This window comes from Pipistrellus hanaki (genome assembly GCF_964339955.1).
Source record: "Pipistrellus hanaki genome assembly, chromosome: 1".
NCBI classification, from domain to species: domain Eukaryota; kingdom Metazoa; phylum Chordata; class Mammalia; order Chiroptera; family Vespertilionidae; genus Pipistrellus; species Pipistrellus hanaki.
In genome coordinates, this window is record NC_140503.1 from 95,730,848 (window position 1) to 95,743,576 (window position 12,729).

Genomic DNA, 12,729 nt, shown 5'->3' on the forward strand with positions numbered 1-12,729 from the left:
CTCAAAGAGCAGAGTTGGCTCTGATTAGATGCAGGCTGATGGTTTCTAAGAAGGCTAAATGTTTTGAGAGATCAGTAACCTTCCCTCTCCCCTTCCGGCCACAAGCCTGGGCTATATCCATCATACTGAGGAAGTGTCCCCACATTTACATTTACAAGTTATACAATGTCAGAGAAGGTGCGACTAAATTTCTGCATCAGACTTATGCTGGTGAGAAGGGTGGGGCCCACAGAAATTAGCAAGCTCCATTCTCTCTTCTCCAAGTCTAGAACTAGTCCTAAGAGATCACTTGCAACTCCAGTCAGCAAAAGGAAAGAAGCAACACTAGTCTCTTTCCACTCAAAGCTTCTGCACATCTCTTCTCTCATTATTCTAATCTGTCCCTGCTCCTGTCCTGTCCAGTGATACTTAGAGATGGGGGCAGGAGGCTCAGCTGGATGCAACTGAGAGGGGACTTTGTAATCAGAACCTTCTGGGTAGGCCATTTCTCAGTAGTCTCACCTTAGACAGATTTAATTATTGGAACTAAAGCGTCTTTATTTGTAAAATGGGAGATAACAGCATAGGCTTATATGTAAAAAATACTTAGCGCCCAGCTGGTGTGGTTCAGTGGTTGAGTGTCAACCTATGAACCAAGAGGTCACCGTTGATTGATTCCCCATCACAGCACATGCCTGGGTTGTGGGTGGGATTCCCAGTGTGGGGCATGCAGAAGGCAGCAGATCAGTAATTTTCTCTCATCATTGATGTTTCTATCTCCCTCTCCCTCCTCTGAAATCAATTAAAAATATATACATAAATAGTTGGCACAATGCCTGGCTTTTAGCAGGTATTCAACAAGTGACACCTTTCTTAAAGTGTCACTGTGTATCTGTCTGCATGGAGGAGTTTGATGAGTGTATGTGTGTAAGGGTGTGGTGGTTGGCACTCAGCTAAATCACTAGTAAGGCTTTAGCACTTATCTTTCCTCCCCAGGCCCACTGACCAAAAGTCATATATCTGAAAAAGTCCAACAGGTGCATTTCTAAGGGAAATACAGTGGAACTGTCAAACAGAGGGTGGAGGGGGTGTCTGAACAGAAAAGTTCCTGCAGATCAGGGGCTGTCCCACCTTTTGGTTCGAGTCTGTGGCTACCCCCCACCCCCCCATGTCTTCCCTGCCTTCAAATGTTCTTCCCACTTAACACTGCCTAGTGATGCGCAGAAGAGAATCCTTGAGACAGACATGCTATGTCTCCTCAGTGCCACCTGATCAACCCTCTTAAGCCCTTCAAACCTTATCAACTGCAAATTTTATGATTAAATAAAAATTATTTAATGTACCTAAGTGAATATGCCATATACGTATGGTTTAGTAATTGGGTGTTGATGGCATCCAGAATACAAAATATACTGATTTTCAGCCATCTTATCCACATTGTAGCCCTGAAAATCTGAATGTGCACACTCACTGACTTGTGGTTATATTCCAGTTCATCTTTCCTGGGCGGCAAGAGTGTCAGACTACCTTACTGAAGAGCCTTATTTTGCCTTGTTGCTATCTCTCCACCGCTTTTAGGCTTCAGAACTCTTCTACACTTCCTTTGTCATCTTGTCAACATCAGCACTTTGCTGCCATTTATATTGCAAGGACATCCGCCGCTTATTCTAACATTAATATTGTTGGTTCAAGGAGCTTTTAAAAAAGATGGCCTAATAAACGTATAAAAATGTTTAAATGTAGAACAGGTTTTAAAAAAGGCTGAATGTCAAGAATTAAATGAATTAGTGTTTATAAAACCTCTGGCACGATGTATACAGATGCTGATGCCACCTAAATATTAATTCCCGTACTTTTGTTCCCCTCACTTCATCTTTCTGTGCCTGTTTCCTAATGTTAAAAATTAAGAGCGTTGCACCAAGTTTCCTCGTGTTGAAAATATTCTCCCCCTAGTCCCTCCTCACGGAGTGTTTGGAAGTGGGTGGGAAGGTTATTTCTGCCAAGACAGGCGGGGGCATGGGGTGAGGGTTCAGGCAGCCCCCTGCAGGCGCTCCCCTTTACCTCCAGCGGCATCCACCGCCCGGCCGGCGCCGCAGGGCTGCACGCAGGTGGCCAGGGGCCGGGTCACCACCGCACCTCCTCCTCCGCGGGCACGAGGTGCGGCCGACTCCACACTGAAGCAGCCCGGGCCGCCATCAGGTCCTCCGCAAAGCTCAGAGCAGAGGAGAGAGCCACCAAGGGCAGCTTCCTCTGAAAGCTTAACAAAGAAGACGAAGAAAGGCCCCCGACCCGACCCGTTCCCCGGGCCCAGCGCAGCCTCGGTCCGGAGGAAGAACATCGGGCCGGCCGCCGGGTCACCGGGCCGAACCCGCTCGGGGCGGATCTGCTTCCAGGGCAGCGGGAAGGGGCGGCGCCGGGCGGGGCGGGGCGGCGCCGAGCATCCTCCCGCACTGAGCCGCCTCCGCGCCGAGCCGGCCGCGCCGCACCGCCGCCCCCGCCGCCCCCGCCGCCGCCCCGCGGGCTTTCTCCGCCGCTCGCGCCCGAACCTCTCGCGGAGGCCGCTGCCGGGACCGGGCGCCGAGGGGAGGCGCGGGAGGCGGCCTGCGCGGCGCCCGCCATGGCCGCGGCGGGGTGAGGCCGGCGCGGCGGCCGCAGTCGCGCAGCCGGTGCTCCTCGGCCGCGGACGGGCCCGGGCGGCGCGGAGGCCGCGGGAGCCGCCGCCGCCGCTGGTCGCCACCGCCACCGCCGCCCCGCCCGCCGCCCATGGCGAGCCCCCGCCGCCGCTGCTGACCGCGCTTCCGTCCGTCCCTGTGGCGGGCGGGCCTCCGCTCTGCGTCCGGCCCCGGGAGCCCGGCGGGCGCCGCGGGCGCCGGGCCGCCGACGATGGGGAACACTACCTCGTGCTGCGTGTCGTCCAGCCCCAAGCTCCGGAGGAACGCGCACTCCCGGCTGGAGTCCTACCGGCCCGACGCCGACCTGAGCCGCGAGGACACGGGCTGCAACCTGCAGCACATCAGCGACCGGGAGAACATCGACGGTGAGCGCGGCCGCGGGCTCGGCCCCGGAGCCCTCGGGCCGCGGGCGGGGGCGGCCTGGCGCCGGGCGGGGGCGGGGGCCGCCGGCCGGGCGGGGCGGCTGGGCCGGGCCTCGGCCGTGCTGTTGGGCGACCGGGCAGAGCCCGTTGGTTTTTTAAAAGGTGAACGGAATGGACAGGTTTTGGCCAAACTGAGGGTTGACTACCCTTTTGGGATTAGTCCCCCTAGAATTGGAGACTAGGGTTGGCCTGTGTCAACTCCCAGAAAACTTACTAATGGACTCCACTTCCCGCTTGGCTGTCCCCCACCTGCATTTCCTTTAAAAATGAAAAACAAAACCAAGGGGCCCCTTTACCCCTCCCCCCGGAGGCGGTTGAGGGATTGGAGTCTAACTCCACCTGAATGCTTAAAACAATTTCTTAAGTATCGTTAGAATGGTTTGGAAACAGTTTTGGGTAAAGTTGTCCGTTTTTGCTTGGGGCTGAATTACAGCTCTATGAATTCCTGATTGATCTCAGTGACTTTTGCTCTGGACTAGTGTTTGTAAAGGAAGTTGAAAAACTGATCACTGACCTAGTAAAGTTTATTTATTTTACTGTTGTTTTTTATCAATATCTTCATTAATACGATTTTATCAATAAGCTACTTGGCTTAATATCTACAGACGGGCAATTTATGCATCATGCTTAGAGTTTACATAATTTTCAACTTTAAAAAATTTTAAATATATTTTTATGACAACTTGATTTTTCTTCTTATTGACTAAAATTCTCTCAGTTGATGTGGTTGAACTAATCTGAAAAAAATTCTTGTATGAATAAATTGATTCAACTCTGCCATTCATTCTTGTCAACTTTAGGATAGAGTATTTCCTCTAGTGTGGAAAGCCAGATTTAAACTCCATTAAAGGAATGTTTGGCCTTTTAAAAATTCTTCTGAGTAGTGATTTGATTTCTTTAGGACAGCAACTGTATTAAATGAGTACCACATATAAAGAGACCATTGCAGCATCTATATACTATATAAAAGCCTAAGCCACTGGCCGGTAGCTATGACATGCACTGACCTTCATGTGGCAGATGCTCAATGGACAGCAAGATTGGGCAGTGCCCTCTCGCACTCCGAGACCCCTTGGGGGATGTTGGACTGCCATTTTCAGCATGATCCCCACTGGGCAGGCCGAATCCGTGCAGTGGGCCTCTAGTATTGTTTATAATAGGTGCTCATTAAATTAGAAGTTCCATATGACATTTCCAGTATTATTTTGGACTTCCATTATCTTAACCTATTCTTTAGATTTTTTTGAACTACATGAATACTTTATATAATTTAAGGCATCTAAAGGATGTTACGAAGTATGTTTTGATCACTGGAATAGTCACAAACACCTGAAGTGTCTAGTATATAATAAAGAGTTAATAAGTATTGCGTTTTAAAGAAATGAGTGAGTGAATGAGTTTAATAAAGAAAGCCATTACCCAGTCCTATACTGTCTTGGCAGGCAAAAACATTTTTATTAATTTATTTAATACATTTTTTTTTTGTCTGAAGGTTTACATATATATATTTCCCCCCAATTGACCCCTCCCCCCAGCTATTCCTATCCCCCTGAGGGCAAGCCCCCACCATCCCAGTTATGCTAATATGACAGGCAAAAACATATGTCAATAATTTCTCCTTTGTGCTGTGAACTAATACTGGGTAGAGAATTTATTATTTAAAAAGTGTTTTTATTGATTTTTAGAGAGAGAGAGGGGGAGGAAGATATCTGTGTGAGAGCGTAAGGTGGATCTGCTGCCTCCTGCAAGCCTCCTACTGAAGATGGAGCCCTCAAGCCTGCCTTGTGCCTGAGGGGGGAATCAAACCAGCAATTTTTGGTGCAAGGGATATCCCACGACCAACTGAGCCACACCAGCCAGGGTGAGGCTTTATGTTTTAAACTAGAGGCCCAGTGCATGAAATTCGTGCACTGGGGGTATGTGTCCCTCAGCCCAGCCTGCACCCTCTCTAATCTGGGACCCCTAAGGGGATGTCCGACTGCCAGTTTAGGCCCGATTTGACTGCTGGTTTAGGCATAGCCCTCTCACAATATGGGATTGCTATCTCCTAGCCTCTCTCCTGCATGCCTGCCTGCCTGCCTGATAGCCCCTAACCGCTTCTGCCTGCTGGCCTGCTGGCCCCCTAACCACTCCCCTGCCAGCCTGATCAATGCCTAACTGCTCCCCTGCTGGCCCAATTGCCCCCAACTGGTCCCCCTGTCCCCCACCAGCCCGATCGTTCCCCAACTGCCCTCCCCTGCCAGCCTGATCACCCCCAACTGCTCTCCCACTGCTAGCCTGGTCACCCCCAACTGCCCTCCCCTGCTGGCCATTTTGTGTGAGGGCATGATGGTCAGTTTGCATATTATATAGGAGGATAATGGATTAAAAATACAAACAGAAGAAAGATTCACATTTCTTAGAGCCAGGCTGTATACTGTTAGTTTCTATAGTAGGGAAACACACACACACACACACAGAGGCTGTATACTGTTAACTTACACACACACACACACACACACACACACACACACATGCATGCACAGAAATTATAACCAGCTATTTGGCAATAAGGCTTAGGAGGATTTTGCCCCAGAAAAATAGAATAGTATTGTGTATTCTTTCACATGAAAGAAATCTAAATTTGGTCATCACTCACTTTTGAGAAAACATTGGAAGATCACATTCTTGTTTTGTAGGTTTTAGCATAGTTTAAGAGACTAGGTCAGGTTAAGAAGATTTCTAATTTAGGCTGTGGTTCATACGATGATGCTACTTTAAACCCAGAAATATTTAAACAGTGTTTTCTTTGTTTCCCAAGCTCATGTAATACTCTGGGATTTACCTATCCAGCAGTTCTCAGCATTGTTGTCAGTTAGCTCAGAAATATAGGACTGGGCCTTTGATCATGGTTAAAGCTCTCGAGGTAATTCTAAGATGCAGCCAGGATTGAGAATTGCTGCTATGGTTCAAGGGCACTTTCCATAGAAATTTATTCTGTGTTAGAGGTTGGACAAGAGAACAGATTTAACTTAAAGAGGATATGTGTACACATATATTTACATATACAGTATATGTAGTGTGTGTGTATATATTTTCATGTATATACATTGTGTATGTGTGTGTGTATATATATATATATTAGAGGCCCAATGCCCAAAAAATTGTGCAAGAGTAGATCTTTACCCTGACTACAGGCACATCTTCCCTCTGACACCCGGGACCGGGCTGGCTTCCCTCGGGCCACCCGCAGGCACCTGGAACTGGGCTGGCTTCCCTCCAGTCCTGGCTTTGTCAGGAAGAACATCTGGAATGATGTCCGGTCTAATTAGCATATTTCCCTTTTATTATTATAGATATGTGTGTGCATGCAGTAGTGTTAGATGCTTAGTAAACATTTTAAAACTACATAAATTATTTGTTGAATTTACCAGGGTAACAGCCTACCTAATAAAAGAGTAATATGCAAATTATTCACTCTGCTATACCCACCAGCCACGCCCACCAGCCAATCAGAGCGAGTATGCAAATAAACCTAACCAAGATGGCTACCAGAAGGGAGGGTTGGGTTTCCCAGGCAAGGGAGGAAGCCAAGCTTTCCACACACTCTATCCACTCAAGGATACAAAGTTTCAATTATAGAAGGTAAATAAATTCCAGATACCAGGGCCTCCACTTGGGTTGCCAGGGGGTGTGGCTAGCCTGCAAACCACCACAGGCCCTTTGCCCAGGCTGCCCCACCCTGATCCGGGACACCCTTCAGGGCAAACCAGCTGGCCCCAACACGTGCACCAGGCCTCTATCCTATCTAATAAAAGAGTGATATGCAGATTGGCTATCACTCCAACACACACAAGATCAAGATAGCTGCCCCTATGTGGTCAAAGATCCTTCCCCCATGTGGACACAAGATGGCCACCACAAGATGGCCAGCAGGGGAGGGCAGTTGGAGGCGAACAACCCTGCAGAGGAGGGCAGTTAGGGGTGACCAGGCTAGCTGGGGCAAACAGGCTGGCTGGGGAGCAGTTAGACATAAGTCAGGCTGGCATAGGAGTGGTTAGGGTGATCAGGTTGGCAGGCAGAAGTGGTTAGGGGCAATCAGGAAGGCAGGCAGGCGAGCAGTTGGGAACCAGCAATCCTAGATTGGAGAGGGTGCAAGCTGGGCTGAGGGACACCCTCCTACCCCCCCCCCCCCCCCCCGGAACAAATTTCGTGCACTGGGCCTCTAGTTAATAAAATTATGTAGGTTACATCTCAATTCTTGATTCTAGTACAGTATATAACAAGTACAGCATATAATAAAAGCTGAGGTGCTCAAGTACCATCATTCTTTTTATAAAATATATTTTTATTGATTTCAGAGAAGAAGGGAGAGGGAGAGAGAGATAGAAACATCAATGATCAGAGAGAATCATTGATTAGCTGTATCCTGCAAACACCGCCGCCCCCCTACCTCCCCCACTGGGGATCGAGCCTGAAACTCGGGGCATGTGCCCAGACTGGGAATTGAACCATGACCTTCTGGTTCATAGATCATTGCTCAACCACTGAGCCATGCCAACTGGGCGCCATCATTTTTATGTTCCAGACAACTATTATAGAATGGAAAGGTTTAGAGAAGTTCATGAGGCTTCTGTAACAGGTTAGTTTCTTTAAAACACAGATAAATGAACTAATGTATCCATGTTTTCCCTGTTCAAACACACATGGGTAATATTTGTCCCTTAGGATTTCAGTGATTGAGTTAGGCCGTTAGGTTTCTGTGAGAAAAAAGCTTACCATGTCTTTAACTCAGTGTATATTAGTGTTAGATTATTAGTATTCATGTTTTTGAAATTTATATTAGACTCATCAGTTCCTTAGGTATTATTTCTTATAATAATAGTAATAATTACAACCTTTATGTATTGTTTAGTCTGTGCCAGATACTGCTTGACATCTGTTTGTTTAGTACTCAGAATAACCCTATGGGTAATATTATCCTTACTTTAAGACAAAGAAATGAGGCAGAGAAGGGAGAAATGATGTGTCCAAAGTCATACAGCCAACAAATGACCAGTGGAAACTTTCCATTGTTTACTTGACTAGTCATCAAACATTAACTAGTTTGAGGTTGCCTTCTGGAGCAGGCTGTCTTATCATTGCCGTCCTTTCTGAGAAGGAACTTCATCTATCTGCAGTAGATTGTTGGCCTTCCCTGAGTAGATTATTTCTGTGGGAGGAGAAAGAGAAGAGTGGACTAAATAGAGTTTAAAATTTGATGAGACCAAATAAATCAGGATACTTATAACGTGTATCATAGTATCAGTTGGGCCTCAGAATGATTGATGGCAACTTCATCCTTTGTAGATCAGCTGTTATCCTTGACAACCAGTATCGCTCTCATCCCAAATCCAGTCTGCTAGGAAAGCATGACTCTCTACCTTCAAAATATATCCAGAATTTGACACTTCTTAAAACCTTTCCTGCTGCTCTTCTGATATAGTAGCCTAACAGCAGCTGTGGTGAGGTCCTTTTTAAAACTTAACAGATCACTCTGCTCAAAAACTGCAATGACTCCTTATTTCACATGAAGTAAAAGCTTTACAGTGTACTTTTACAATGGAGGCCTTCCACTGGGCTCCAAGGCCCTTTGTAATCTGCCTGCCTTCCTCAATCACTCACTAGCTTATTGCAGCCACACTGGCCTCCGTTAGTGCTGTTCATGGAACATACCAGACATACTCTTGCTCCAGGGCTTTTGCTCTGTCCCTCTGCCTGGAATGCTCTCTGTGTATTCTCTTGGCTAACATCCTCACTGTTTCCAATTTGGGTTTAAGTCTCACCTTTTCAGTGAGGGCTTCCTTATCACCCCATTTAATGTCCCTCATGCCACCCTATCAGCAATCCTAGTGTACAGTCTTTGCCCTACTCTTTCTTTATTACATGTCATCTCTAAGACACTGTATAAGTGTATTCACATATAATAGTTACTGTTTCTGCTCATGGATATTCCATGAGAACATTTTCTTGTCTTGTTCATGGATATATAACGCATGTGCCTAGCATAGTTGCCTGAAATCTTGAAGACACTAATAATTTGTTGAATGAATGAGTGAAGCCAGCCTATTAAGAACATCAGAGTCAGAGCATCATCATATATATTTATTGGGTGAGAGGAAGCAGGCGGAAGTAGAGAATGGATAAGACTTGTAATACTGCCAGTGGAGTGGATGTGAATTTCTTTTTGTTTTGTTGGTATTTTATCCTGAGAGCTAGCAGGTAGGATGAAGTCCTGAAAATGAAACAGGATAGATTTTAAAGCATAATTAAAAGAAAAACCAACCCAAACTGAAAGAAAGTTGTAGTTAAAGGAACTCTGTGTTACAATGTGCTATTTATTTAGTCTTTTTTCCTTATCTCTTCAGATGAATGGCTTAGCTGTGCCTAACATTCTTAAGGATCAAAATGAGGCTAAAATGCTTAATAAACCAAAAAGTACTAGATGAATATATGCAATTATGAGCATAGTCACTCATGTTGATTTTCTTACATGGAATTGAAATTACATTGTAAATGGTGTTTGAACTTCCCATATCCAGAGAAGCTTGAAGCCGGAAGGGCTAATCCTAGGTATAACCAGAAAAAGTACATTATTAAAAGGGTGAAGAGGCAAGTAACAATTTAAAATCATAGTACCTGTTGTAGTGTTAACTTTAACTTCTGTTCTTGGTTTTTTGGGTATCTGCAAACTACTTAACTGTATCTCTTCAATGTTCTTTTTCTTGAATGTCAGTCCCACATTAATATTTCCAGCCTGATGGACAAAACCATACTTGTGGTCTTTAATTTCCGACTAAGACTTATTAGGCATACTGACTTCAAAGATTTGTGGAGACACTGCCTCTGCATGGACTGACTGCATGTTAGCAGTGTAGAAAGGCACAATGTCCAGGTGTGCTGAGAGAGCCATTTCACAAAGCATGATGAAGGCTCTGTGACCTCCACGCTAATTTTGTTTTACTCTCATAATTTAGAATTATACCCTCACTTTAGAGATAAGGAAATATATCTTGGAGAGGTACAGTCACTTGCCCAGGTCATACAGGTCATGGACAGGGGTAGTAAAATTTTCTGCATGTTAACATTGGGCTAAGAACTCTGCTAATTACTAAGCAGTTCTATCTATTTAAATTTTTACATTGTTCTACCCATTTTACAGGAGAGGAAACTGAACCTTAACTTAAGGGTTAAAAAACGGGCTTGAGTTTCCTCAGCTAACTGGTGACAAAATTGGGGTTTAATCTACCATCACTTACTAGAGTTCCACACCTCAATAGCCCTGTGACAACTAATTAGGGAGGGAGGGATCTGTGTTTAGATTTTGACATCCTGGTGCCTGCCCATGGCTGCTTTGTTTTGGATCCAGTTGTTGCCTGTATGTTTTTGGTTAGCAATACTTAGTGATTAAGATTTTTACTTTTTTCCCTGCTGCTTGAGAGGAGTGAAATTTAAATAATTTTGTGGAATGGTAGATTTTCTCAATCGAGCCAAACCGATTTTGGCTATTTTGATATTTTAGATACAATTATTGATAGATATATATTTATTACCATTACCATAGGAGATGAATTGCTTTCACATTTCTGGCTAGATGAAACTAATGCAAAGATCAAATCCATTCCTATTCAGAAAAGGACAGAACCAAAAGGAAAAAAACATAATAAGAGGCAAGACTTGAGTCGCTTTAAAAGTGTTTTAATCACACAGGGTCAGAGATTTTTGCTCCATGTGTGTCATGTTGGGCTTACTTTAAGTAAGCAGTGTTTGGTATCTTCCACAAGAGAGTTATTGACAATATCATACTTGTCATACTTTAAAGCCCAAAACATGATTCAACGTTTAGGCAACTATGGTAAGTCTATGGCACTAACAGTATCAGCTCCTATCACACTTTTCAGTATCTTTTTCAGCTTATTGCTGGAAGGAGGCAGAAAATTCACTTTCCCTGTAGCATTTTGCATCGTCTTGAATTGTTGAGTAGTTTGTTGGTGGGACTCTTGGTCAGGAGACTATTTCCTCTCTGCTCTATTCTGAATGAGGGAGGAGTTCAAGGGGAGTGAATTCTGTGAGAGCTCTTCCCAGGGCGTTTATAAAAATGTGCCTTCAGCTCTGTGGTTCCATCTTTATTGTCAGATCTCTGTCCTTTATTGTCAGAGCCTCACTTTACTATTTATAATACTATCTAAAAATACTGCCTTGCCTTATGCCCTGATGTACCTAAAATGAGGATCAAAATGACACTAAGCCCTGGCTGATGTGGCTCAGTTTCCCATGCACCAAAGGATCGCGGGTTCAATTCCCAATCAGGGCATGTATTCAGGTTGTATGTTCCATGCCCGGTTGGGATGCATTCAGGAGGTAGTGATTGATGAATCTCTTATGTTGATGTTTTTCTCTACCCCTCTGCCTTTCTCTCTAGAATAAATGAAAAACTTATCTTTGGGAGGGAGGGAGGGAGGGGGGGAGGGAGGGAGGAGGGAGGGAGGGAGGGAGGGAGGGAGGGAGACTAAACCACTTAATAAGCCAAAAAGTAACAGATGAACGAATGTCGATATGAACAAGGCACTCATGTGGATTTTCTTGTATTAAACATGAAGTGTGTTCCAAGATCTACACCAAACTTCAGTGGCCCATAGAAGCCAGCACCTGATTGCCCCTAACGGTATTCAAGGTAAACCAGAGGATAACTGGAATTCTAGAGTTGGGTAGGGTAAAGTTCTATAGAGCTCTATGGCTTTGAATGGGAAGCTTGCTAGCTGTAGAATTTGGAATAGAAATACTGCTCTTTCTAGCAAACTCCTCTACAATTATTTTTCATTTTTCACTTATAGTTGACATACATTATTAGTTTCAGGTGTATATTCCCAGTGATTAAACAATATATAACTTTCTAAGAGATCATCCTGATAAATATCACACCCATCTGACACTATGCATACAGTTAGTAGAATATTATTGATTGTATTCCCTATGCTGTACTTTACATTCTCATGACTATTCTGTAACAAACAATTTGTACTTCTTGATTCCTTCACCATTTATCCAACTCCCCTCCAATCTGGCAATCATTAAAATGTTCTCTGTATCTATGAATCTGTTTGTTTTGCTTGTTCATTTATTTTGATTTTTTAAACAATGGTAATAAATTGTTTAGATATATTTTGATTTTTTACAGAGAGTTAGAAAGAGGGATAGAGAGGAGAGCTAGAAACATCAATGAGAGAGAGACATCGATCAGCTGTCTCCTGCACACTCACTACTGGGGATGTGCCCGCAACCAAGGTACATGCCCTTGACCAGAATTGAACCTGGGGCCTTTCAGTCCGCAGGCCGACACTCCATCCACCGAGCCAAACCGGTTTTGGCTATTTTGATTTTTTTGATACAATTGATAGATATATATTTATTACCATTTTATTGTTCACATTTCTTATATTTTTCTTTCTTTCTTAAAGAAGACTCTTTAACATTTTATGTATTAGTAATACTGGTTTGGTGGTGATGAACTCCTTTAGCTTTTTCTTGTCTGCATAATTCTTTATCTGACCTTTGATTTTAAATGATAGCTTTGCTAGGTAATCTTGGTTATAGGTCCTTTCCATCGTTTAAATATTTCTTGTGCCAATGCCTTTGCT

General features: G+C 44.6%; 1 protein-coding gene across 1 annotated transcript in view; it reads left to right on the top strand.

Moving 5' to 3' along the window:
- Positions 1-2,616: 2,616 nt before the first annotated feature.
- Positions 2,617-12,729, top strand: part of CCNY (cyclin Y) — a 145,838-nt gene continuing 135,725 nt past the window's right edge. The window contains exon 1 of the mRNA XM_084877104.1: positions 2,617-3,016. Coding sequence (XP_084733230.1) covers positions 2,863-3,016 — 154 coding nt within the window. The 5' untranslated portion in view covers positions 2,617-2,862. The remainder of the gene's footprint in view (positions 3,017-12,729) is intronic.